Raw genomic sequence first — 26,531 nt, 5'->3', positions numbered from 1 at the left:
ACGAGCCATCCTCGCTCGGAACCACACCGACGACGTGCTGCCGTATAGCATATGTGTATTTTACGGTGGCACGCCGCAATACCAGTATGCACCCGCCACATAGGCTGGAATTATCGATATGAAGCAGAGATGAAGTATCCCGGCACGAATACACCGACAGCTCGTTAATTCTAACCCGTTTTTCTCGCCCACTGACGAATGGAAATATGCCCTACAAAAGTGCTACAAATCGATATCCTTAAAATTGTAACAGTTCCTACAACGATCGGATACTTCATCGAGTTTGGTAGATTTCGCTGGCAAGAATGATACAATGGTATTTAGACAGAGAATACAGTAATTAAGCATCTAGCTGGCATATAATGGCGAGAACGTGGGAAGGAAAGGCGAAGGGCCTTGTTCCTCGAAGATAAGAGAAAAAAAAAGGTGAGCATGGTGCTCTCTTTCCCTCTCTCGTCATTCATGTACTTGTGTACACGTACTGGTTGAGTAGAAGGAGGAAAGAAAGAAAAAATTAGATCAGTCATTAAGCGAAGAACGATTTAATGAAGATGACCTCATACTCTCCGCAGCAAAGTTTGTACAGCCGTCTAAGCGGATTCTCACGTCAATCGCTGGCCGCGAGTCAAGTGGCGAGAATTGTCGGCAATTGTTTCCGAAATCCCGCGCAGATGCGCTCGCGCTCGCCGCTGCTCAAGCGCGTGTGCGTGCGCGAAATATCGTGTGAGTGACGCCGCGAGCACGCAAGCAACCACGGACGGTCCGGCCGCGCCGATCCTGATGTGTGAATCACTCGGCACAATTACGACAATTACCGGACCCGGTCGCAAGTCACCACACTATCCGCGTTCGCCGTTTCCCACGCCCTCTACTATTCACGCTTCACGCAAATCTCAAGCGTACTTTCCTCCGCCAAGCGTTCATTCGCCGGATGGTCCTTCTTCTGTCGTTCCATCTCCGGATGAACGAGTTTCAGCTATTCAGAAAAGAATAGTTGCTGGAGGGAGGGATCCTGCGGAGAGATCCTTGTAATGGATGGTAGAATTTTATGCGTTAATTGGAAGTTTACGAGAGAACAGCGTAGAATGATGCATTGATCTTGATGAGACTTTGTGACTGATTGGGAAGACAGATGAATTTGACCTGTGGCAGACCGTTTCCGTAGAATGATGAATAGAGAAAGATGGTAATAAGTAACAATGAAATATTCGACGTTTTTAAGATGGTATAAGACGGAGAACTTTTGTCATTGATTAAAGCTAATGTTAATCCTGCTATATCTCTACAAGTTTCTTTGATTCGTTAATTTAATCGTCAAATATTAAAAGATTTTTGATACGTAAAAACTGTACAAGACGTTATGTAGAAATTGATGTTTGAAATATAAGTAACGTTCTAAGATGATATGAGACTAGGAATTGTTCTCATTGATTGAACCTATTCTCTCATCTTGGTATTAACCTTGTTATATCCTTTAAAGCAACTTCCAGCCAGTTATATTTTTCTATCATTAGAAAAATTATTCAAGTCTATGAAAAATATAGAAGAATTGTTTTCAGTAAACAATTCTATGCCGAAGATCGTCTTGAAATAAGTATCTCTTCTGGACATAATGTAATTATTACTAGTGCTTGGAGGATAAATTCGAAGGCCATAGCAAGGTTAAAATTAATAATATAATCGTACGTGTTTCTCCACCGCATAAGATGCATTCCTGTAAATAGAGATTTCGCAGGTGCACGAATGTTTCCTTTATGCCCACCAACTCTCGGCGTGCTCGGTATTGCGGCGCTATAATGGTAACTCGCTGAGCCACTTTGTCTCCGCATCCGCTTCCGCAGAGTTAATGCTCACCAGTCTAGAAGGTCGAACTTCCTCGTTCTCAAACGGTGACAGTTTCAAGCGTACCAAGACAAATTCAATTTATCCGTTCCCTTTCGAACGGAATCTTATTAGAATCGAATGTCGACGAATATACACCGGTGCCTCGAAATCAACCCTAACGGATCAACGAAAGAAATCAATCCACGTCCCGCAGGAGTTGACATTTGACACCTTACTGCACTGTACCAGTGATTGGCTGATTATGATCTCGGTAATCCGGATCGCAGTCTGCCAGGCTTGGACCACCCTCGACGTGATTGTCGAGTTCTAAAGCAAATACGCAGAACCACCCCCTGGCGTTCGGTGTTTCGCTAGTCACACGGAGAACGCGACCCCAATTTTCGTGCACGCGTGCACTGCGTATGGCGATTACACGCGATTCCACTGGGCATTCTCGTCCACGGCACGAACGAAAATCCCGGCCATTTCGACGAGTAACATTCGGAAAACTCGTTGATCATAGTGGACGTTCGTGCGTATACTTTGTCTATCCTCGCGGAGGGTGCTCGTGCTGTAAATTATTAGAGATCCGTTCGCTTTGTAATTTATTTCAGACATCCAGATGTTAATTGATTACCTGTAGTAAAATTTTTCTGAGAATAAATACGTAAATGATAGGGTGAAATTATTTTAGGTTGAATTTTTCTTCTTTTTGAAGAATATCTTTCTTCCTGGAATTTCAAAGATGACTGAAGCGATATAGCTGAAAGGTGCAAAGCTAAGAGGAAGACTTGGCAGAGGAGGTCGCAATCAAAATGGTAATCGCCGCGAACAAGGTGTAAGTCCATAGAAATTGGATGTGAGACTTAATATTATGGATCGCTAAAGAGTATTACGGAGGATTATCGGGGTAAAGTGACACCCCTGCCCCGGGGCTGCGGCAGCGTGCGGTGTGCAGTCTTAACAAAACACCGGGGAGTTAGCCGAGCCTTCTGTAAATATTGTTACCGCCACCCCGTCGGCAATTTCGCCAGCCATATGTTAGACTACGGATGTCCTTTTTACCGTTTTCGCGTATCTGCCTATATAAAGCCCCGATCTACTTTGGTTTCGTTTGCCTGAGAGGTTTGGACCAATGGTAAAAATATTCTTAATAGATATTCTATATTCTATTCCATCTTTGTGTTTGTCAACTGTGTCTTTTTGTTTAGACAATTACGGAACAGCAATAAATATTCTAGAAAAATTTCAGTTATCTTACGATCAAAGTTCGAAAGTGTTAAGTAGATACATAATTCTTACTAATTATTTTATAAACTATTAAAAGTTTTGAAAAAATGACGAACAGATGAATTCTTTTTCTGTATTTAATTACCGCAATTATATCATAAGCCTCAGGATAAATTTAAGAAATATACGTTTTATATACTGATTGTTTCGAACGCAAATTTTAAAAAATCAGATACAAGCAATTCAAATGACCCGATCGATGTTCATTATGCTGATATAAAGCGTATATAGAGCAATAACTACGGGGTCGAAGAGGGTGAATCTCAAATTAGAAAGCAGCGAGGACGGAATGAATTAGCATTGCTTTCAAGTCGCTTTCTAATCTCGGCAACTGAACAAATTGCTACTGAATGATTAGTAACGAACGAATAGATGATCTAACCAGTTATTCAAGTGGATTTTGCGGGAACAGAAAAGACGTGGATAGATTCGAGGGGTGTAAAACGACGCCCTATCGTCATTGATGACACGTGGCATGGATTACGAGCATGTCACACGGTCAATTTCGAACGTCCAGTTAATACAATACGCTCAAAACGATACCTAATTGCTAAATCAAGTCTCTTGGAACCGTGATTATTATCGTAAACTTCATTTATTGACAAATATGATAATCAAATTACTACTATATTTATGCAAATTCATATTTTATGAGCATAACTAGAAGAATGGGATCTAAACAGAGATTCATTTCATTTACTGAATATTGCAACAAGTACTATACTTCAGATATTTTATATACTTTTGCATATGAAGACCATATGGGAAAAATATGATAAGTTTATTTTTATCGATTTTCTGATTTTTATGTCACTTGGTGACTAAAAGAGAGTATTTTATTACAGAAAAATCTAAAAATCTCTAATAATAAGTATAATACGAATAACAATGTTTACGAAGATGATTTTTAAATTCAACCTAAAATATCCAAAAAAGTATACAGATCTGCAACGATGGTTACGACAGATTGTAGATGATACGCCCGTACCATTCTTTCGCCCATAGCTTTCGTAAACATAAATTTGCCATATATCCCGGAACCAGGATTTATTACCCATGAATCGAGGTGAAAGGGGCGGTTTACAATGGGCCAGCAAATTGCGGCCCGTTTATATCGATGGAGACGTTATGGGGGCGGAGGAGTTTGCCAGTGCGAACGAACAAGTGTGAAATCAGGTGCATCCATAATGCAAAGGGGTGGTTCGACGTCCGAAACTCACCCCCGACGCTATCGTAGCGCAGCCCCAACACTGGGGCCGAAATCAATTAGACACGCAGCTGAACGCTACATTTATTCTCAACGTGACGAAACACAAAACGGAAAATCGTCGTTCTAATTGTCCTAGGAAAAACTGTAATATTTACACGTGTTCTTGGACTGTAATATTAATTGAAATAAATTCTTAAGCATTGAAAATTAAAAGATATGCGATTCTCTGAACTACGGTGTATAAATTTGTGCTTTTTTCATAGCATCTCTGTAGAGTTAGCATAAAAAAGTAAATCTCAGGTAACAACCAAAGTAAAAAAGGTTAACTAGTACAAAAAGCAGAAAAAGGAAGAAAATGTAACGAGGATAAAACGCTCGGACAATTTTTTGCTATCAAGATTCTTCCGAAAGGTAATAAAAAACACTTGATGCAGTTTAATGGTTGGTTCGAGAGGTTCCGAGAATTCCAGAGAAAACCGAACAAAACGCAAAGTCGCGCAAGATCGTAGACGGGAGGGGAAGAAATGACTCTAACTTGCTAAGAATTAAAGTGAATCGCTCGAGGGTAGCAGCTAAGGGTCGTAGCCTCTAGCGATTATACTAATAGTCAGGGCGTAGACAAGCTGATAGGGAGAATAGAGGCACAGCTAAGTTACTAATTGTTTTACACAGTGGAAACTTCGTTTGGTTAATTCCCGTGCGCATTTAACGCGTTTATTCTTTCGCGGCAAAAATCCAGGAAATTACTGCAATATACACTTCCTGGCGAAAATTCGACGTTTTACTCGACAGATTAAATTTTCCACTGTAGACATCTGGAATACACTTGGAAAAATCTCGAAAAATGTTTGCTTTCTTGTTCGAAATGTTCGATAGTGTTTCATACGAGCTGAAGAAAAAAAATGTCATACGTTTGAATGGTCGAACGATCGCGGATGGTGTATCGGCAATGTGGAAGGAAACTCAACAGCGGAAAAGCGAACAATGGCCTTCTTCCTGGCAGGTTGATCCTACTTGAGTAATGTTGAAATCTGGGGCGTTCCTGGGAAAGACCACCTGACCTCAGCGTCCCTTCGTCAGCGTCGTTGCACCCCCTTGGACGAGTCATTCCCGTTTTCTCGGCAAGTATCCAACATCGGATTAATGACATTTCGAAGGCGTTACGTTTTGACGCGATACACTACGTATAATCGAATGTTCATCCTTTTTAATCTTCTTTAAAACTCGAAAGACTTTGTCGATCCGTAAATCTACCAGTTTTCCGTCGACCAGACCAACAAAACAGATTAAGTTCTGGTCGACGAGCAATCAATTAAACGGGATATCTCGGTGCAAACGATAAGCCCTCCGGTGGACTTAACGCATTTTCTTCGGTATTAAATCGGTTATAACGTTTTGAAATCGATATTCTGTTTTCTTCGAGACGTATTACGAGCTATTTCCCATCTTGGCTGAAAGTCGAAAATATTGGAATTTCGACACGACGCTGAAACGTTTCTCCGGGACCGGGTGGAAGCTGTTTGGGGATGAGCACGCGGTCGGGTAATGGAAGATGTGATAATTTAGTATGCACAGTGGAGTTTATTTGAATTTTATTGGCGGGCTCGCTGTCACGTGGGTCAACGCGTAGGAGTGGTGGTCGTGCCACAAGGGGGTCCCTCTTTCGCTTTATCGGATCGGGGAAGAGACGACGCTCCTCCCGTTTTCTCGTTTCCCCGAGGGGACACTTCCGTCCAACCAATATCGTCTCCTCTCTCTCATCTTCTCTCGCTTCTTCGCTCAGTTTTTCCACCTTCCGCCGTCTCTTTTTCTATCTTTTACCCTCTCCTGGGCCGCTTCCAATATCTTTCTAAGTTCTCCGAGCCGGCCATGAATAAACTATTCCCCGACTTTGAATATCTGAACGTTTTGCGCGGGAATGGGACCGCCATCGAGGGACCAACCGCAGAAAGGACGAGAGAAGATGATATCGATTGATCGACGTGTTACGTGGAAGGGGCTAACCCGTAGAGTCGATGGTACCATCCTTCAATTTTTGGAAAACGCCGTGACAGAAGGGAGGAGACTGTCTTGGGTGAACAGTTTCCAATAATACGAACAATATATTATTACAAGGAAATAGAAGGAAAATTATGTCTGCCAACCGTATTTATAAAAGAACGGCAGACGTTGGAAATTGATCAAAATCTGCAAGCTGATCTTTATTCTCCCCGATCAAGGAGCAATTAATTTTTCGTAACGGTGACGGTGATGAAATCAAGCAGTCAGCATAATGAGTAGCGTTGCCTGCCGCGCAATTCATCGGATGTCGTAAAACGAGAGGTGAGAGGAGGAGAGAGCGGAACGAAAGAGGGGGTGGCGAAGGATGGCGCGGGGTTATTAATATTCAGAACGAGGAACAGGAGTCGAGAGCGGTGCCGAGTGACAAATACCTCGCACCCGTCCCAACCCCGGAACGGCTCAACTCTGTAATTAACGCTAATCTCCCGGCCGTTCCTCCGACACCGTACCACCCACTTCGTCTTCTCTCCCGCCTCTGTACTTACTGAGCCAGAGGGTGGCCTTAAACAGGTTCTCGAGTCGATTCTTGGATGAAGAGGATCTATGATTCCTCTTGGCGACTACTGAAGGAAAAACGTTCACTCGAAAATTGAATAGTACGTAACAAAAATCGAACGATTTTAATCACACGTTCTTATCGACTCTCTCTAAATCATTTGATTTAACATTTTGTTTAAAAAAAGAATGAGAATAGAAAGTCATGCGTTTTATGGTGCCTTCTTTCATTTTTGTTTTTTATATAGAGGAGGATGAAGAACGTTATTTTGTTAGTCCTTTTTATTTTCATAACTGAATAAAGACAGCATAGAGATGAAAAACATAACCACTATGCGGCAGTCCCTGCATATTTTTGCAAATATTAGTGCGGTGGCACTGTTCGTTCGTCGTGCATCGTTGTCTACATTTGAATTTACAAAACCGGAAGCTGAATTACTACCTTCACGTGCAGACGAATGCGTATGAATTATCATTGCAGAGATGGTGCAACTTCTTGAAATGTTTTAATGCTGCGCGCAGCGATTCGTCATCAAACATATTTTCATTAAATAATATCCCACATAATACGATAATCTCTGTAATCCCTTTATCGAAATACGAAAAGTATTCTAATTCTTTACTAAAGAACATTTAAACTCGTATAAAATTTCCATTGCGTAAAAGACATTTTAATTATATCTATTTCATCTAATTTTAGGGATATCGAAGTATTTCATAATTTCTAAATGGCTTCATAAGAAAAATAACAGAAAATGCATGTCGAATTATAGAAGATAAATAGGAGCGTGCCTGAAAGGTCAAAGGACGGAGATTCCTTCATCCACTTCCTGCGATATAGTCGCCGCTGGTGGTTGCGCGGTTCGGTTAGCACTTGGTGGACTAAAATAGCGAGTCAGCCGACCGCGAATATCCTTGATTAAACGCAAAAAAGCTCCGAGACCTACGCTCGCCTTGCGCTCTGGCGTGGCTGCGTTTTTTCGCCACCCTCCACCATCACGATGGTCGGGTTTGAGCGTGGAATTGGATTGGTCGTCTTTCCTCTCTTCTCGTTCTCTTTCCCCTTCGTTTCATTCCCTCTTCAGCGAGAGAAAGAAACGTTGGTAGTTTCAAAGCTTCTGGGGACTCGATTAGTGCTAGTGTGCGACATCAGAAATACGTAAGCACGGTTCATTTCCAAGTATTCTTTCCGGTTAAATTGTTGTACAACGTTCTAATTTCTTAAGCCAAAGAGGATATCTGTCCCTTTCTCATTTTATTACTTTTCACTATAGATATTTGTATTTCCATAATAGGCAAGTACTAGCTTAATAATAAAAATCTAAAAGTTCTAAAATATAGTCATGGTATGCTATCTTATTCATTTCTTGTTTTCTTCATGACGTTAGTATATAATTTAGCAAATCGATATGAATGCATTAGAGAATCCCTGAAGAGATGTAAGTTTGCTTCGCAAAATTGCTACGATGTTCTTCGATGGTGACAAAGGTCTCTTTGCGAAGTGAAAGCGTGATAATCGAGAATGACGTTGGCCGAAACAATGCGGCAGGCGTTCATCCTCTAAGGCATGAGTTTCGTATGCCAACTAAGGGTGATGTCAGACCACGGTGATATATGGTGGAAGCACGGGAAATGTCACGTGCCCAGCAACCTTCCATACAGCTGCAAAAGGATTAGGGGCCACATTCTGTAACACGTTATTTCAGAATGCAATTGAATTCCTTTCACTGTCATTGACTCTGGTCTATCGATCAAAGTTGATCACTGGTTGTTACACCTCCATCATCATTCGGTGGTGATAATAAACTTCACTCACAATCAGAATTTATTTCAAGTACCATCTTCGAACCCAAATTCGAATAAAAAGGAAGCAATAAAAAGAATGTTAATGTTCTTAAAAAGAAAGAAACAAAGAATGTTTAGTGATACCATTTGCACTGATTATGAACTTTTAGGGTACAGAAATTAACTCTAATCTTTGCTTTCGCCATTCATGAAAACATAAGAGCCATCGTCGATAAATGAAATTCCTTCGTTCTCAACGGAGCACAGATGTTGCTCTTCTTTCCTTACAAAAGGCGTCGCGACGCGTCGCTCGTAAAATCGATTATATAGTCTCTACCTCAATAAAGTGACGGACCAATGGTAAAAAAAAGCGCTGATCCAATCAAAAGGTACGATCCCGAATAAGTAACAGTTGCTTCTGGTTATCTCAAAATCTTATCGTTTCGATGGAAAACGGATCTGAAGTGAACATGATATGATATTCTTGACAATACGTATCTAGCCTCACTCATCTGTCACTAATGGCTACCGTATATTATAGTAGCTTTATTGTTATTTTATTTTTATCTCTTCTCAATAATGGCGTCGAATGTTATCATGCCGTGGTCGTTATCCATGGAGTGCTCACTGGAAGCGACAGTATGGAACTTATTAGTAACAGAATCCAAGAAGTAAGTACATAAATCAAATACAAAACAAAGAAAGTTGTAGATGTCGCGTCTGTATAAATTTAGCGGTAAATATGATTTTCCACTGTGCTTAAAACGATTATTAATTTTAGATGCATCCAGGGACACAGATTTATAATACTCCAAGATACGCTGGATGGAGTAGTCTGGAATCAATGTGGCACCAAGTGGAAGAAATAGGCATGGATGTTATATCTGTGGGCGCTGCATTTCCCGAGGGAATAAATTTAGTCGGTTACAGTCAGGGTGGTTTATTAGCTAGAACGATACTGCAAAGGTTTCCCGGTCACAACGTTAGAAATTTCATTTCCTTAAGCTCACCACAAGCTGGACAATACGGAAGTAGGTGACCTCAGTGCCATGAAGAAAGACAAAGAAATTACCGTTTCAAATTGCGTGTTCTCTTGCAGCTCAATTTTTGCATTTATTCTTTCCTAATTTGGTATGCCAAACTGCCTATGAATTATTCTATTCAAAAATCGGGCAACACACCAGTATTGGGAACTATTGGAATGACCCTCATCATCAAGTTAGTATATATAAACGACTCGTTAATAGTTCCGTAAATTGTATTTTACCCTTCTTTTATAGGAATTGTATTACAAATATAGTACATTTCTTCCATACGTGAACAATGAGAAAAATTCGACGAAAATGCCAATGTACAAACAAGGTCTCACCAAATTAGAACGTATGGTGCTTGTTGGAGGACCTGAGGATGGTGTTATTACCCCGTGGCAAAGTAGCCATTTCGGATACTACGATGTTAACGAAACTGTGATAGATATGCGTGATCGACGTATTTATAAGGATGATTTAATTGGACTGAAAACATTAGATGAAAGCGGAAGACTTGTTCTTATCACAGTTCCAAATGTCCCCCATTATGAGTGGCATAAAAACGTATCTATAGTAGATGATTTTTTACTGCCATACTTAGATTAATATAATCTTATTGTACATTAGATAATTAATTTTTACTACATAATATAAAGAAAATTCCAAAGATCGAAGATCTCCAAACGATATTAAGTGTACTCATTATATTTATCACGTGAATATCATCCTATTACATAATTTTCCACATGAAGATAATTTTCTAAAGACGAACGCGTAATAAATATATTTATAATGTTTCAACACAAAAAATATTTAATACCTTATAACTACAATCAGGAAGAATTATTTATTAAGGCAGTTCAATAATAAATGTATATATATACATTCTTTTTCATTAATAAATGTTTACTACCTTTTTCAATACAAAACGATTTATTATCGTTAAATATCATGAAGATTCATTAAGTACCTAATTATTAATTTAGATCTACAACTGGTATTCTATGTAGTAAATATAGGCAGGATGTAAATTGTCATATATCATTGATAAGATAATTAATTAAATTACTTAGAATCTTTTATTGTGTGTAAAACGAGTGATGAGATCAAGAGCCCATTTTGGCTGATCAGAAGGAACCATGTGTCCAGCATTTCTTACTAAGACTTCTGTCAAGTTATCAACAGTCTTTGAATACCCAGCTAACTCAGTTCCAACATACCATGCTTTTCTCTGTGCTGTTTTGTACTTTCCTGCCCCAGGCCATTTTAAGTTTTGGATATAGTTTTCTGTCAAAGGATATGCCACAATAATATCAAGTTGTCCATTGTATATAAGAACTCTATAATGTTGAACAAGATCTTCTACTAGAACTGCCATAGACTGCATAATATCCCCCTTCAAATGTTCTTCTACTTCTTTAGATTCGATATTGAATGTTAAATTGCCAACATGTATGGTTTTTCTAATATCTGCTGTTTGAAGCCATTGTAGCATATAATTGGAATCATTACTTGGATCATGATTATGCAAAAAATTAAAGTAATAATCAAAACCAGTTAAATTTTTAAACAATGAAGGTTCTTCGGTTAAATCACCATCAATAAGTTCGTCAAACAAATTAAAGGCTTCTATATATTTCCCCTTCTTTATTAAATCTTTACCCTTTTTTTCATATGTATGGATTTGATTTCTGCCATTTGCATCAACTAAACCTATCTGATACAAATAATCTCCATATTGCAACTGATTCACTGGATCAGTCAATCCATTTCCAATTGCTAAACCTTTTAAGTTTATTTTTGTCTGTGCCTTGATGTTATAATCTTTAATAGCATGAGATACAGCTGGTACATATTTTCCTCCATAAGATTCACCAGTGACATAAAAGTCATTAGTCTGAAGTTCTGGGAATAACTTAAAGAATTGGACTAGGGCAGTATGCACATCCCTTCCCACATCTGTTTCATTAGTAGCATAGCCTTTTTCATTCTCAGTAAAACTGAATCCAGTGCCAACTGGATTATCAATGTAAATCAAATTATGACACTTGTTCCAAGAGTATTCACGCATTTCAAGAGTTTTATTTTCCGTAACTATGAATGGGCCATTTTCCAAGAATAAGCCATACAAGGACGTGGCTCCAGGGCCACCTTGTAGCCATAACACTACAGGAGCAGTCTTTGGATTATGCTAAAAAAAATCCAACCTTGCATTTCTTAGATACATTTTCTTATTTATTATTTGAAAGTTACGTATAATCAGAAACTTAATCATTAAAAGCTGCAATTATTTTTTATTCACAAAATTCAAAATATTAAATTACTTACCAAGGCCGGAAAGAACCAAAAGAACATGTTCGAATTGTATTGTTTGTTAACAGTTAAATAACCAGAATAGCTACTGACATCGTTCATATCTTTATGTTGTACAGCAGCTTTACTACGGGCCTCATCTACTTTACCGCTTTCAATAAGTGGTGTCAGGAAAAGAGGCGCACCACAATCTTCTTCATTGCGAAGCGGATAATCCTTTGGTTTGGGATAAATATTTGTAAATCCTCTTGCGAATGAAACAATGAATAATACTTGTACAAGTAACACGAATTTTTCCATCGTGTTCTATCTGATTAATCGCAACTATCCTAAACACGACCTTCGAACAGCAGCCGAACGTGACCGAAACACAATTGATATATATATTTCGATGCACAGTGCATCTTTATATACCGGCGCGATAATATTACCAACATAGGAGATATTACTATCACGTGATGCATTTAATGAGTAGGGATACATCTACGAATTCCGAAAATATAGTAAAATTTGAATTAAGCATATTTTGCATTTATATATGGAATTAGACTTAAAAAGAATATTCAAGAATTTCTTTTAATTTAGCTATTATCCAAAATTAAATAAGAAATAATGAAATGGCTACTAACTGCACTAAGTATATAATTCGAGCTACTTGAAACTGTTAATATTTATGTAGATGGCGTTTGAGAATATTAACGTATCAGCTGACTGAACCAATACACGTTAATTTGAATTGCCTTTGTGTTCTGTAATACAATTGAAGGTTAATGTAGAACTGTTACTATTTTTAAGTCTGAATACAACATGTTACAAATAATGGTGAAATTGTAAATAAATTTGTACGCTTCTTCCAATTAAATGGTGTAAAATCATATCGAAGCCTTCGACCTTTTGTGATACATTTCGTGATATTTTCTCATGCTTGCTATGATTGAGAACTCCAAGAAAAATTTTTTGTAATTAATGAATTTGAAGGATTAATCTATAAAAGTTCCTAACACTGTTATATTTATATATACACAAAAGTATTATTTTATTTGTTGTTGAAGTAAAAGAAACTACAGAAGTATGAATGATTCTTTCCTAGAAGACTTAGAATTATTGTCTACTGACGTTAAAACTGTAAATCCTTATCCAGTGGATCGGCATGTAACAACAAGGAATGCGACATCTTCTCCTCTGCAACATACACTACAAGGCAAAGGAGAAAATGTACATATTACAAAGCAATGTACTACTAGGGAACCAAATACAAAAGATTTAAAAAAGTTGCCTGATCAAGACACAAGAAAACAGCAAATGAAAGTAAGAATATCTGAAAGGAAAGAGAAGCTTGTTGAAAGTAAGTTGAAACCGATTGAAAATAAGGTAAAAAGCGATGGAAAGGAACAAGTAGTTAAAGATGATACTAAAGTAAAGATTAAGGAGACAAAAGCAAAAATTTCTGAAAGCAAAGTGATTATGAAGGATAAAATGCGACGTTCAGGAAATTATAAGGAAAATACTCAGGCCCCAGATGTATCTGTTAAGGAAAACAACAGACCATCTGATTCATCAAAAGAGGGAACTTCTCAGATAGAAGTTGCAAAAGACAAAACAAAAGCCTATGATCTTAGAAAAATAGAATCCAAAGAAATTGATCCTGTTGCATTGCTTAATGCCATCAAGGACATTGTGAGTATATCCACAAAACAGGAAAGCACAAAAATTTTGAGAGCTATGCAAGAGCTGCACTTTAATTCTCAAGCAAATCTTATTAAACACCTACTGTGTCAAACAGATGACATAATCAATGAAATGCATCCTAGTAAAGATTCCAACAGAGTAAAAAGCCTAATTGAACAGAATGAAAGATTACAAGAGGATATTGTTATTTTACAAAGAAGAAACGAGGAGCTGCAGAAGAAATTAAAGGAATTTGAATTTCTGAAACAGGAAAATATTGCACTCAAATTGAAATGCAAGGAATTTTGTAAACAATAGCAAAAGTGTACAGTATTCTAATACTAAGTGCTTAGAATATGTTGATAATGAGGTATTCATTCCATGCTATTGTTGAACTTTGATGATTGCCAGCTGTTGCTACATTGTGTGAAAATATAAAGTGACTAATTTTAAAAAATAAGCGAGAGTAAAAAGTATAAAACATACCAAGCTTTAGAGATGGTATTCCGCAAGTTCAATAACAAACGTGCGTATACGATCGATAATACCGGTAATCGTTGATTATGGATGATGATTCATAATAATCTCCGTATTGTTTTATAGTTTTCTCTTTCAGACCAATCTCCTTGTTAGTTCATTTAACTTATCTAGGGAAAGATATCATGCAATAAAATTGATGGATTTTCCCACAATTTTTCTCACATTTTCCTTATAGATAAGCGTGTCTACTCGATCAGACACTTATAATGTAAACTAGAATATTAAATAAAATTGTACTATTGTGTATATTTCGTAAAATGATCATAGTTGATATAATGATTATATTTACGTGTGATGAAAGTAGGTGGGAATTCTGCGCTTATTTTTATAAATATTTTACAATTTTCTTTTTAATATCAATGGCTGCTAATTATCAGAGTATAAGATTCTGTAAATGTTTTAGCTACACACGAACCAACGCGCGCGCGATGTTTTCCATATTGTTGCGTGTGGAAAGCCATGACACGTGTGTTGAAATTACGAGAGCACACATTTTCTAACGTTTTTACTAATATTTTTTTAATTCGTAACAAAGTTTAAAGCTAACAATATGTTATCTAGTTTAAAGAGTCTGAGCCTTATTTACTACATACGCGTCGTAATATATATGTATTTTATTCCGCGTTGATTTGAAGTTGATATATTTATTGAACTAAAAAGAAAAAGAAAAAGAACACGATAGATCTTTGTCTGTAAGAAAATGCCTAATAAACTACTTTATAACTGAATTTGTGTGATTTCTTAATTTTTAGAGTAGAAATTCAAGAAATAAAATCATAGCATATTCGTTTGAAACAATTTACATATATTCGAAGATTCTTTTAAAAGGCATATTAAGGCGACATGATACAATGTTTCAATAAGGATGCATGTTGTACAATGCATATTTACAAGCAATGATAATTATTATGGAGTCAAGATCTTCGGTTAAATATGTGTAATGTATAAAACGCGCTCGAGGTTTTGGCAAAATCACCAGATAATTTTATTCAGTAATACCTGAATGAATCGACGATTAGAAAAACGTATAAAAAGGAACGAAAGATCTTGCTATCGGCAGTTTTGAAGATATTAATTTTTTAAGAATAAGGGGTTTACATTCTTACCTATGAAAATGCAATTTTAAATGCGGCTATTTCGATTTATGCATAAATTCTAATAAATTAGAGATAAAAGCATATGTATCGCATATGGTACAACAAATTTATCTTTGGACGCTTAATTCTATAAAGCACTTATCTCAAAATCATGTTACTGACAACATCTCACGACCACAATATCCTTCATACCTTCGACTATGATCAAGCGAGTTCTTTATCGATAAATATTTAAATAAAAATTAGTAAAACCTTACTTAAAAACACGATTAAGAAATAAATAATTCTGCTGTATAATGTATCCTCGGACTTCTTTAAATTTCTCAGGTCTTCTCGTTAACTTTCCCTATTATGATTAATATCATTTTCTCTTTCGCTTTGCGTTATTTCCGTATACATATGTACATCTTTATAGGAACGATCTCTTCGTTAATCAGTTTCCTAACAACAAACATAACTGTACTAAATTCCTGAGTTTCTTTAATCTTTTTAACCATTGTCACGTCTTGATAAGTGCGCCAACTATTGTCTCCATTACGCAAAATTACCGGTAATATTTTTCGAAAAAATCCTTTCTTTAATAAATTCCGTTTCGCATAATTAACAAAATCTTAAAGTCTTTGATCCAACAAAAGTTAACTCTAGTCTCGTTTTATCATTAATGCTAGCCGTTTTGAAAATTTCACAATATTCTCACTGGTATTGTTTAGGTTTGGAGTTTATCCTCAGAAACGTTTGACAAAATTTATTCTCTACGAGAAACATCTCGAGATTCTCCTCTTGGCGCTACAGCATCCTCATCTACATCATCTTGATCTTCATTGTCAGTTCTCTCTCCTTCTTCGGGTGGCCTTGTCCATCTGAAAAAATGCGATATAGTTGTTACGCTAGATTCTTTAAATCTAATATGATACTTATGATGGTGATGTAATGCAACAGCAACCTGATTAACGTTTCCGGTGATCTGTAGAGGAATATTAATTTGGCGAACAAGTCTTCCTCGAGACACAATTCTCCACTTTCACGGACCAAATAAATATCTAAGCATAATCTTAGTATTCTATCGACGTAGGGTAAGTCATCGAACATAATCTTCGGCGCCATATCACTGACTACCTTCCTCATCATTTGACTTATGACTATCACCGCGGTAGTGTACAAACCTAAGATTCTGTAGACATATACGAGAAAAAATAAATTCTAATAAATAAAAAAAAAAAAGAACAAATTCACACTGACGAGAACTGTTCGTGAAGGGAATTAGCATTGTAACCACACTGGATCTCACGAATAACAGTGTAGACCTAGCATAATGATAGCATTAGATAATTTCAAAAACGTACCCAAATCCACTGATAAAGCTCAACCCCTCGGGGAACGTTTTATCATTGAACAAGAACATCATGATGTACTTGCAGTTATTTAAGGGCACTCTCTTTAATAGCTGATCGTATAAAGTATCATTGCAAACTTCTTTAACGATCCACCATTTCTGACGAGCACAACAATCTGCGTCGGTAGATAAATGAAGACTAACATCCCTGTACAGATGATTCTCATCGTCTTCCTCTACATTGTCATCAAGCCATTTCGCTGTAGATTATGGAGATTAATTTCACACATAAGTTCAATAACATTACGTTCTATCTTCGTTCCATAGATATCTTTCTTTGTCATATGACACTTACGCATTCGCATTAATTGCGGAACGACGTCAGTGGTTCGACCAGTCACTTTCAAAAACTTGGGAAACGCATATTGCAACGTGATAGTACCATTATGCACGGTTGAGTCATTGCTAGAGAGCATATTAGCTAACGTTCTTCTCACAGGATTAAATTCATTGTTTTCATACGGTGGCAATTTTATATCTCTCACTTGTGTCGTTATCCCACTGGCATCTTTCGCGTCCGTTTTTCGAGACACTGTCCACTCTACGTGGATGACCACGGTTGTGCTATTATCTTCTAATTCTGTTATCAGTCTGTCATAAAATAATTACATAAAGTTACAGATGTCAACGTGTATATAAAAAGTGATTCTTTTATATCCTTTTTAAACTCAGAAAATTTTTTAGTAATTTAAAAATTGGAATTGATATGAATTCAGGAACGTAGTAGGATTAAAATAACTTTAATCGTACCTATCTAAGTCTGGCGGAGATATACTCCATAATTTTCGAGAGAATCCACTCAATCTCACGGCAGCGACATCAGAATGTATATAGTTCTCCAGGAAAGTGACTGCAGGTCTATCTCTCGCGTACAAATTCGAAAATCTCGTGAAATCAGTTTCGTCGTATTCGATGATAGAGCTACTTTGTGCCGACATAGAGTAAATTGGTTCATAAGGACCAATTCTAATTTTCATTGAAACGTCGTAAGGTAGATTAGAAACACCAACTGTGCCACCAAGTGCAAATAAGAGCAAGGGGAACCATATTAATCCAATCATGAAGAAGAGAGCACCACCACCGATTAAGTACTTGCTCATTTGTTTCTTCTTTACACCTCGTGGCTGAGGGAAATCCGTTTCTACGCCTCGCATACACTACAATTCACACACACATTTATTAGTAATTTATATACAAATTTACACAAAATATGTAGAGCGATATACCTTGATTTGATAAATATTGGCGAAAATATCTTCCATTTTGAACCAATCCATTATCGTCATGGAAGTATCCGTCCAGATCCAGTCCATTACTGCCCTTAATTCGAATAAGAATGGGACTAACATGAATCTGTCGAAAATTTATACATCAATTATTAATAATATCAACATTTTAAATTATTATATTAGTTTTAAGTTCGATAGATAGAATATATTCTAACACTTTGAATAAGACATAGTTGACAATGCTGTATTTCTTGCAGAGGAAGTTGCCAAGTATTCGTGTCGGATAGCCTTGTCTTAATTGATAAGCCGCTAACAAGAGGTAGAAGCACTTGACCATGTACCAAATTTGCGGTGGAAGCCTCTCATTAAATTGTCTGTGATTATATTTGACAATTTAAATTAAGAAGATGTTAAATATTCGAATTGAAATTTCTCTATGATGAAAAAATCCATCGTACCGTTCGGTAACACTTGGCAATATGAAGAACATCCAAATGTGAACGCCAAATATAAGAAAGTAATGGAAAATTAGTTTGCCTACGATTGATTTCTTTAAGAACAAGGCTCTATCGATAACTATCAATGCAAACTGTAGCAGTAACATCAGTAAGAATGGCATCGGAACTCGATTTTCTTGTAAATAGGCTGTAACACCACCGTCTCCTTGTTGTGTCTAGAAATTGACAAAAATTATTGTTAGAAATTATCTTAAAGGTACATGATGTTACTTGTTAGAAAATATAGGGATGCTTACCCCAAATGCAGAAAATCCAAAAATGAGTAGCAAGAAATTAAAGAAATCACACAGGAACATATATGCATATACGTTCGTCTTTTCTTTGCTAACTGGGCTAAGAATTTTTTGGAAGAAATCTTTCATTGGCTCTTTGTATTTATTTACACTGGAAACAAATCATTGTGTTTAAATAAATTTTAAGAGACTACCTCATATAACATCGTATTAAAATAAATACGTATACATGCTTACGTCATATTCATGGCTTTATTGAACTCTTCGTTCATGGGACTGATTTCTTCTCCTTGAACGGCTACTAATTTTTCATATTCATTTGTGGCTTGCGCATTTTCACCCTCGCCTGCTGCGCGAAGATTCAGAGTTGCTCCTTTAGGTGTTCTTACGGTACTACCGCTGTAAATAATAAAATACTAATATTGGCAATTGTATATTAATTATATATTATACAACAATATTAGGGACGTATAAATCAATGAAAATTAAGAAATTGACGTACCCTTCTTCTTCTTGTAGCGATGCAGATTCTCCTTGACCTCTATTTTCTGGTGGTGGAGGCTTGGCTGGAACTACAGTTAAAGTGGAAGGAATAATTTTTCTTGGTTTTAGGGATGGGGATGTCCATTGCCCTAATGATTTCAGCATAAATCTAAAAATAGGATTTTTGTTTAATTTTTACGATGAAAAAATATTCTTACGAAATTTATGCTTCGATTTACCTATGAAAGAACACCATGAGAAGTAACAGCAGATCCCACAAAGCATAATTATGTTTGCGTTCAACGCCCATAATTCTAGGAGTAAATAGAGGATTATTCGGTGCAGCATCTCGATTCCAGGGCAATACTTCCAATTGGAAAATGCATTTTACTATCACAATTGCCTAAAAAAATTTACCTTTAATCAGCTAAGAAATTTTTTGTTTTTTCTGAAAAAATTATTAACCTGTCCGAAGAATTTTATATTTTACCTCGGTGTACGCGATCAACGTTATCCAAAATGTTTTCGAGGGTCGTGGAATGGTTAACGAACCCCAGCAGAACACCATGAGAGGCAAAGGCGTGGAAAGGACGGATGCATTTTTAATCTGATGAAGGAATACCATGAAGTAACAAAGTAGACACGAATGTGCCAGGACTCCAAACCAAATAGATGCCAATAATTGGATTATCGGTGGTTGATCGACTTCAGACAGTGCACCACCTTCGTCATCGTGTTGGACAGGTGAGATTTCGGAGAATAGTGAGCTGTATAAATAACAGTTTTCATTAATAGCATTAAGAAATTCCACTATATGATCTAACATAAATACGCAGAAGGAAGTCTTTTTTCTTCTGCAAAACATTGATACGAAAAGCACACCGAAAGCTCGAACACCTGTAAAATAGAACTGAACAAAAGTTGATAGGTACATCTTTCTCTGTAAATGTAAATATTTATACAATTACGATATTTATGTCTACATATTCATGTTTAAAGGGGCTAGAAGAAATTATAATGTACATGCTGCTTGCAAAGATCAACGTGCAGAAGGTGCGTTTAACAACGAAGTGAAAGAACATTTATCGATTTTACAAAGTAGTCTTGATACCTGGAGGAGGATATGTCCAATCCTCGCTCCAAACTCGGTGCCAAAATTCGAATATGAGGGACCATCAACGAGCTGCTTTTCCTAGCAAAAATAACACTCCTCTCTGTCTACGTTTACTTCAAATTATTTCTTTACATTAACATAAATGCGGATAGAAGATTCAGGAATTTCAATTTAATTTGATTTAAACTGGCAGAGACCTTTATTTCCAAGGGAAATACAAAATATTTAATTTAATCTAATTGAATTTAATTGAATTGTATTTTATTTGATGAAGATATACTTTAGACAACGTTTACGAAAAATAAGCATTTTCTACAGAATCTTACCTTTCTTCCTGCGGTCGTGGTTGGTTAGGTCCCTCGCCAGCATCGTAAGATTCCTCGGCATTTCCATTAGTCGATCTGTCAGGGCGAGCACATTTACTACTCTAGCTTCTACTATAAGGACTGACCTAATAGCAACGGTAAATATAGACTACTTCTTTTCAAAAGGACTTTGAATAATTCTAGGAAGGAAAAGCAAGTACTTGGGACAAGCACAATACTACTAAAGCTCTAAAGTGTCGACGTGGGATACCACCAAAGGATTTACTACCTAAAACGAACTAAATCTTTAAAGACATTCTCAATCTCTTCAAAATCGCGGTTCTTATTATTCTACGATACTCTATCTGTACAGTTAAGCGTTTACGAGCAAATAATGTAGGAAGCCAAAGAGGTAAGAACGTTTCTTTAGTTACAATCTTATCTATGATGAAAATCTTACCCTTGTTTCATCACAGGAATTGGCTGCCATATTTGAGTGATTCCCAATCGCATTCCCATCCGGAAGTCTGGTTTTGTCTATAAATTAAACGATGCCAAGAAAAAGAATCTCCGACTTTATCGATCCAATTTCTGTTGCAAATTTTTTACTCGTTCCATCACGTACCTTTAATACTTTCTTTTCTTTCGTTAAAACCTTGCGAATGTATCTATAGTCACGCGAAAATCTGTTCAAGTACTTGGTCATCGACGTCAGGGTGCTATTAACCATCACTATAATGAATTTGAAGTACGTAGCAATTGATACTTTTTGCTCATCCTCCTGTGTCTCCTCCTTTTCATCTGGTTTATCTTCTCCATATTCGTCGTCTGTTGGCACTGGTGTTTTATCACGTTCTGCCGCGGCCGCATCTTTTTCATCGGTTTCCGTGTCTGCCGACGCGAGACTTGTTTTGTCAGCGGCCTAATTTAAATAACAATTTATCGTTTGTGTTATTAGTTTGGTTCATTATTTCTGGCAGTTTCTGGTACGTGGAATTTGAAGACAATTACACCATAAGTTTATCGACAGCGGTAGTTATTCAGTAACTGTGTTTGACGCTCTAAGGGCCAACGTTGTATTGACATTTCATTTGCAATTCTTTTAGTCAAATTACATTTTCGAATTCCGTTTTTTCATACGATATTTATAAAACGGAGGTTTGTCATTATTTATTTTTCCATGTAAATTCTATCATGTCGTGAAGTTTAATGAAATTGAGATATTTATGATATTATGATGAGCTTTAAGTAAACCGTTTGAAATTATAATAAATAATTTTTATTAAATTAATTAATGGACTATTCTAGATAAAAAAAGATTTAATGGGTCGTTGGTGGCGTTTTGTCTGAATCAAATTCTGCGTATGCAATTAATCGATATCAAAAATTATTGTTATGATATTAAAAGCGTGAGATTACGGTGCTACGCTGTAAACATAATGAAAACAAATTAAGCTAAGTATCGAGCGGCAGATATGTACCAACGACGAGGAGCCTCCTGCGACTACAACATTTAAAAGGAATGACATAAAAAACAAAAGAAAAAAAAGGTGAATCGACGTGAGTGGAACGTCACCGCTTCCGTCACATGTGTTTCATTTTTTCTTTTATTACAAAGCTGTAAGATGCGAAAAGAAAGGAATAATTAACGTCGAAGCACTGTAATAACTAGCGAATATATGTATAAATGTTGTAAAATTCATTAGTACCACTATCATTCGTGGTTTGCTGTGTGTGGCTATGTGTGATTCTGTCTAGTGTATGTACTTGTTAAAAATTGTTAAAAGTGTAAGGTTTGCGCAGTTGGCTATTAATAAATTTCCAACACACTTCAATAGGTGATACAAACGTGTTTGAGTCCGATGTAACAAAGAAATTAATGAATAAATATGACGAGAAACAAAAGGATAAGAGAAAGACGAAAACAGAAGTAAACGACATAAATATATAATAAAAGATACAACGAAAGCTGAGAATTATTTGCAGGTAATATCAAAGATGACACTGGAAATCGACAATTTATTAGAGTACAATGATATAACGATATTATTACAGGAAAGAAAGAAAGAAAACTAGGAAAAGAATTAGATAGAAAGACTAAAATGACGTTAAGATTGAAGAGAGCGTATATATAGAATTTGAAAGAGGACAAAAAAAAGAAACAAAAGAAAAATAAACAATAAGAATGAAGGAGGAAAAAGTGGTGGCCAGGTAAGAGAAAAAGAGAGCCTGTAGCAGTGACATGCAGCCTTTTAAGGGGGTCTCACATCGGTGGCCACTGCAGTGTCGGTCTCGGAACGTGCACTGAGATACGACATAGATGATTTCTTCCTTGTTAAAGGCACACTCCGACGACGTAGTCTCAGCGCGTCCTTTTCAGTCCCTCCGTACATGGCGACGTGTGTCGCGATCTCAATGTCTGTCTTAATCAGCGTGTTCATCAGCTGCAAGGGGACCACACTTTTGAATCATTTCTTTCCATGCGTTACCAATTGCCTTTTGTTTGCGCTGTACTTGTTGTCTGCTGTCTGATGACTCCTCGACGGGCCAAGGATTAGAGAACAATTGTGAAAAATGGGCGGGGGTGATCATTGCAAAAGGGTTGAAAGGGGGTTTGGGCCAGTGGTAGATCGATAGAATAATGCGAGGACTTTACGCACACACGGAGATCAAGTCAACCTTTGGCCATGATCCCATGATCCATCTGATAGATTCGTTGAGGAACGAACTGTGAATTCGATTGAAAGTTAACTCAGTTAACCGAACCACGACTGGGTTAACAAAGTTAACTGAAGCACGAAATCAAATCGAAAACTATGATGTGAAATTAAAAACTGAATCGGCCTTTTTGATGATAAAAATATGCTGGGTCGTTTCGCGGAATTTCTCAGTGGATCAAGCGTTCTTCGATTAGTCAAACTTTTGCTTCAAATCGAAAGTTCATAGCAGACAAACCAGAGATTCGTAACCCTCCAAAACGTATCGTTCAAAATTTTCATTCGCAATTTAGGAAGCAGCTAACATACCTCGGAAATGGTCATTCTTCTGCCGCGTTTTTCAGCTTCATGACGTTTCTCCGCTTCTTTTTTTTCGGATTCAGTGTCCGGGATCAGATCGGTCACGTCGTCGTCGTCCAGGTCGTCGAACATGTAGTAATCGCCTGATCTGACAGCTGATCAAACAAAACGAATTTTTCTTAAACACTGATAGAAGAACCAACCATCGTCACTTACACTATACTGTGCTAAAGCCATGCACGATATTTCACTTAACTTAAGAGTTGTGCTTTCGGACGATGTTACTCTACGAGGCTCAGACTAACATTTTAGAAAACAGTATAACATCTATTAAAGTTAGAAAAAGTATTAGTACAATCACACAGGACACGCACAAATGCACCCGCCACCATCTTTGGTTCGCTATACATATTAGAATTTCGTGATACACAGAAACAAATTACGTATATGTACAGCGAGAGGTTCTGTAAAAGCAGAAGGATAGTTAGTCAGGATGTGGACACGTCAGTTGGTAGGACAAAGCCTAGATAAGCTGCGGAAAGAGAAAAAAAAATGAAAGATAATTTTCATTTACCCTCTCTGTTGGTCTTTGGGGCGCGAACTCTGTACAACGGCCGTGTTCCTGGATAGAGAGTATCTAATACAAAGAAAAGACACAGAAAGGTATAGATAAAAAACTGAAAACGATGAGAAAGTCGTCGGCACAGGCTAGAGATCTATTTTACAACAATATACATGTATATTACATGTCGATTACGCTCGAGTTCCGGAATCCTTGGTCAGTAGGATCAACAGGATGCAGAACGATCTGTCAAGAAATTAAATGGATTTTTGGATTTGAATTAATACTTCTCCCTATAAGAGAGATAAAATTAATTACGAAAGTGATGAATGAGGAGAATATGATGTTCGAATGTCAAAACAGGATTGATGCCGAAGGAATATATACGAAACGATCTAATCATCGATATTAGTTATACGAATATAGTATGTTTAACTATGTACATTCAATCAGATCCAAATATAATACGACATCTAACGAAGATCAAAGAAAGTTCTCTTAAAACAACAAAAGGAACGGAAATGAAAATGTCCCGATGACGACATCAATCAAATATCTACACATTTACAAAATAAATACCGAAACAAAATCTACTGAGAAACCAACAAAACTTCGGTCATTCTAATTTTTACATTTCGACACGACGTGCTCGGCACAAAAATCAAAAGACTCAAACCGGAAGGTACCCTAAAAATCCTCTAGAACCATCAATAGTAACGAAACGAAAGAAAGATCGGTGCTTCATAGATGATCTAGAGGTGCTGTCGCGGAAGCATATGTACAGGACATCGTAGCAGATCGACGACGATGATCTTGTTCCCGTTGTGTCGTTACATGTGTGATGAGATAGCGGGGAGCGAGATGTGCTCGAGACGATGGACTGTCTTGGTGTTTGTAATCCATTCATCCATGGTGGTCCGATGAAGCTGGACTGTCGACGATGTCGGATCGACGAGGTCAACGATCGATCCCGTGGTCCTCTGTCGTATGGCGGCGGCGAGAATACTGGAAACGTCTCGTCAGGCGATGGACCACGTGGATTCAACTCGCTACTTGGTGGAGAACCGAAGGAAATACGGGTCGGTTCGAGGTAACCCTCGAGGCTCACTGTCATCACAGCGGAATTTGGTGTAGGCGCCTGCAAGAGAGACGCAGCTCGCGGTGTCAACGGGGCTGGCTCATCGTCGTCTTCGTCGATCGGTGTCTGATAACCCTGAGGAGGGGTGTGACCGCACGAGCTTACGCTGGAAGACCTTGCCAGAGGCGCTGCCCCTTCTTTTTCGCGTGCATCAAATATAGAGAATCAAATATAGAGACGTTAGCCTGCGAATAGTCTCTAAGTTTACCTACGTTGAGGTTTAAGTTTAAGCTATTGTTTGTTAATTACTGCAGAGTACACGTAGGTTGGTAGAGTAGAAGAAGCCTTCGTTGAAGTTTAGATTTAGACTGTTTCTTGTTAAATATTATGATATGCACCTGCATAGATCGGTAAGGTGGTGGAATTCTACGTTGAGATTTAGATTTATGCTACTTCCTACTAAATACTGTGGGATACACGATATACGTTGGAAGGATGGAAGAACTAGACGTTGTGATCTAGTTTTTAGCTACTTTTCGTTAATTTTATAGAATACATGTGGATTGGTAAGATGGAAGAACGTCAGGTTGCTGTTAGTAGGGAACAAAGAAACGCTGAGTTGAGATTTAGGTTCAGGTTACCAGGTAAAGGTACATGAAAGTATAACATTGAGGATTTAGGAACAGAAAGGTAAGGATGAGGAATAGAAAGTTTGTCTGACATTGGAAAATTATTTATCGACGACGTCGTTCCATCCTACTAACCTGACCATTTTATACTTCAAACGTTGAAATAATTCTTACCAACTGCGTGTATCTGTGGTTCCCTGTAACTAGGTCCTTGTATTTTTCTCTGGTTAGCTTTGATTTTATCCATTTTAAACTTCAACTTCTGCAACACGTTTTTCTCAACGTTTTCTTGAATTTCGATGCGCTTCTGGTGTAGTTCTTCTAACAACTCCGCCCCTCTAGACGCTAGGATGCTCATAGCTTTCGTTTCATCTACTATGTGAAAGAAGTAATAACTCTTGAACAGTCGTTTCTGGAGTAACAGGAAGCCAAAGCATAGACCATCCCAGACCATGCCGATATCTTCTTGTGGCACCTCGCAATCCAATTTTTCCAGAACTATGTCGCTCACTGAACTTCGGAATTTTCTTAGACAAGTTATACCGAATAGCTGAATCAGTGGACACGCTAACACTTGCAGCTAAAATTCAATATTTTATTCGTTAGAGTTATGTTTAATGTTAATAAGTAAGACAAAAGCTTCATTTTCTTCTTGTATT

At 37.3% G+C, this 26,531-nt stretch overlaps 4 protein-coding genes across 14 annotated transcripts in view; 2 read left to right on the top strand and 2 right to left on the bottom strand.

The window, feature by feature from the left end:
* The first annotated feature begins 8,965 nt into the window (after positions 1-8,965).
* LOC126922595 (lysosomal thioesterase PPT2 homolog) lies at positions 8,966-10,400 on the top strand. Its single transcript, XM_050735374.1, has 4 exons — positions 8,966-9,336; positions 9,447-9,696; positions 9,765-9,883; positions 9,946-10,400. Exons 1-4 carry the CDS (start codon positions 9,187-9,189, stop codon positions 10,297-10,299), a joined length of 873 nt encoding a protein of 290 aa, XP_050591331.1. The 5' UTR covers positions 8,966-9,186; the 3' UTR covers positions 10,300-10,400.
* Positions 10,401-10,578: 178 nt separating this feature from the next.
* LOC126922565 (venom serine carboxypeptidase) lies at positions 10,579-12,428 on the bottom strand. The gene is made up of 2 exons (XM_050735278.1): positions 12,022-12,428; positions 10,579-11,884 (listed from the first exon to the last, which is right to left on the bottom strand). Exons 1-2 carry the CDS (start codon positions 12,304-12,306, stop codon positions 10,763-10,765), a joined length of 1,407 nt encoding a protein of 468 aa, XP_050591235.1. The 5' UTR covers positions 12,307-12,428; the 3' UTR covers positions 10,579-10,762.
* A 281-nt stretch (positions 12,429-12,709) lies between these two features.
* LOC126922593 (uncharacterized) lies at positions 12,710-14,942 on the top strand. Its single transcript, XM_050735368.1, has one exon. The coding sequence runs from the start codon at positions 13,078-13,080 to the stop codon at positions 13,990-13,992; it is 915 nt and encodes a 304-aa protein (XP_050591325.1). The 5' UTR covers positions 12,710-13,077; the 3' UTR covers positions 13,993-14,942.
* Positions 14,943-14,998: 56 nt separating this feature from the next.
* Positions 14,999-26,531, bottom strand: part of LOC126922511 (piezo-type mechanosensitive ion channel component) — a 28,803-nt gene continuing 17,270 nt past the window's right edge. For 7 of the 11 annotated variants that reach the window (XM_050735101.1, XM_050735103.1, XM_050735104.1 and 4 more), the window contains 21 exons: positions 26,047-26,452; positions 24,178-24,240; positions 23,613-23,758; positions 22,854-23,030; positions 21,212-21,508; positions 21,047-21,123; positions 20,608-20,682; positions 20,279-20,359; positions 19,658-19,934; positions 19,407-19,570; positions 19,187-19,336; positions 18,922-19,083; positions 18,688-18,835; positions 18,392-18,606; positions 18,149-18,307; positions 17,931-18,057; positions 17,455-17,861; positions 17,000-17,295; positions 16,655-16,904; positions 16,255-16,482; positions 14,999-16,171 (listed from right to left, as the gene is read on the bottom strand). In XM_050735101.1, coding sequence (XP_050591058.1) covers positions 16,057-16,171; positions 16,255-16,482; positions 16,655-16,904; positions 17,000-17,295; positions 17,455-17,861; positions 17,931-18,057; positions 18,149-18,307; positions 18,392-18,606; positions 18,688-18,835; positions 18,922-19,083; positions 19,187-19,336; positions 19,407-19,570; positions 19,658-19,934; positions 20,279-20,359; positions 20,608-20,682; positions 21,047-21,123; positions 21,212-21,508; positions 22,854-23,030; positions 23,613-23,758; positions 24,178-24,240; positions 26,047-26,452 — 4,020 coding nt within the window. In that variant the 3' untranslated portion in view covers positions 14,999-16,056. The remainder of the gene's footprint in view (positions 16,172-16,254; positions 16,483-16,654; positions 16,905-16,999; positions 17,296-17,454; positions 17,862-17,930; positions 18,058-18,148; positions 18,308-18,391; positions 18,607-18,687; positions 18,836-18,921; positions 19,084-19,186; positions 19,337-19,406; positions 19,571-19,657; positions 19,935-20,278; positions 20,360-20,607; positions 20,683-21,046; positions 21,124-21,211; positions 21,509-22,853; positions 23,031-23,612; positions 23,759-24,177; positions 24,241-26,046; positions 26,453-26,531) is intronic. The other 4 variants (XM_050735106.1, XM_050735113.1, XM_050735105.1 and 1 more) reach the window with 4 other exon arrangements.

Source organism: Bombus affinis, chromosome 12 (assembly GCF_024516045.1).
Source record: "Bombus affinis isolate iyBomAffi1 chromosome 12, iyBomAffi1.2, whole genome shotgun sequence".
In the NCBI taxonomy this organism is placed as follows: domain Eukaryota; kingdom Metazoa; phylum Arthropoda; class Insecta; order Hymenoptera; family Apidae; genus Bombus; species Bombus affinis.
Note: the sequence above shows the minus strand (reverse complement) of the source record. Positions and strands in the feature narration are given on the sequence as shown.

Bases quoted from the DNA above. Each gene is read 5' to 3' on its own strand.
- LOC126922595 (XM_050735374.1), top strand. From the start codon at position 9,187: ATGGCTACCGTATATTATAGTAGCTTTATTGTTATTTTATTTTTATCT. The intron at 9,337-9,446 runs GTAAGTACATAA...TATTAATTTTAG, and splicing joins TTAGTAACAGAATCCAAGAA to ATGCATCCAGGGACACAGAT. The intron at 9,884-9,945 runs GTTAGTATATAT...CTTCTTTTATAG, and splicing joins GGAATGACCCTCATCATCAA to GAATTGTATTACAAATATAG.
- LOC126922565 (XM_050735278.1), bottom strand. From the start codon at position 12,306: ATGGAAAAATTCGTGTTACTTGTACAAGTATTATTCATTGTTTCATTC. The intron at 11,885-12,021 runs GTAAGTAATTTA...GATTTTTTTTAG, and splicing joins TTTGGTTCTTTCCGGCCTTG to CATAATCCAAAGACTGCTCC.
- LOC126922593 (XM_050735368.1), top strand. From the start codon at position 13,078: ATGAATGATTCTTTCCTAGAAGACTTAGAATTATTGTCTACTGACGTT.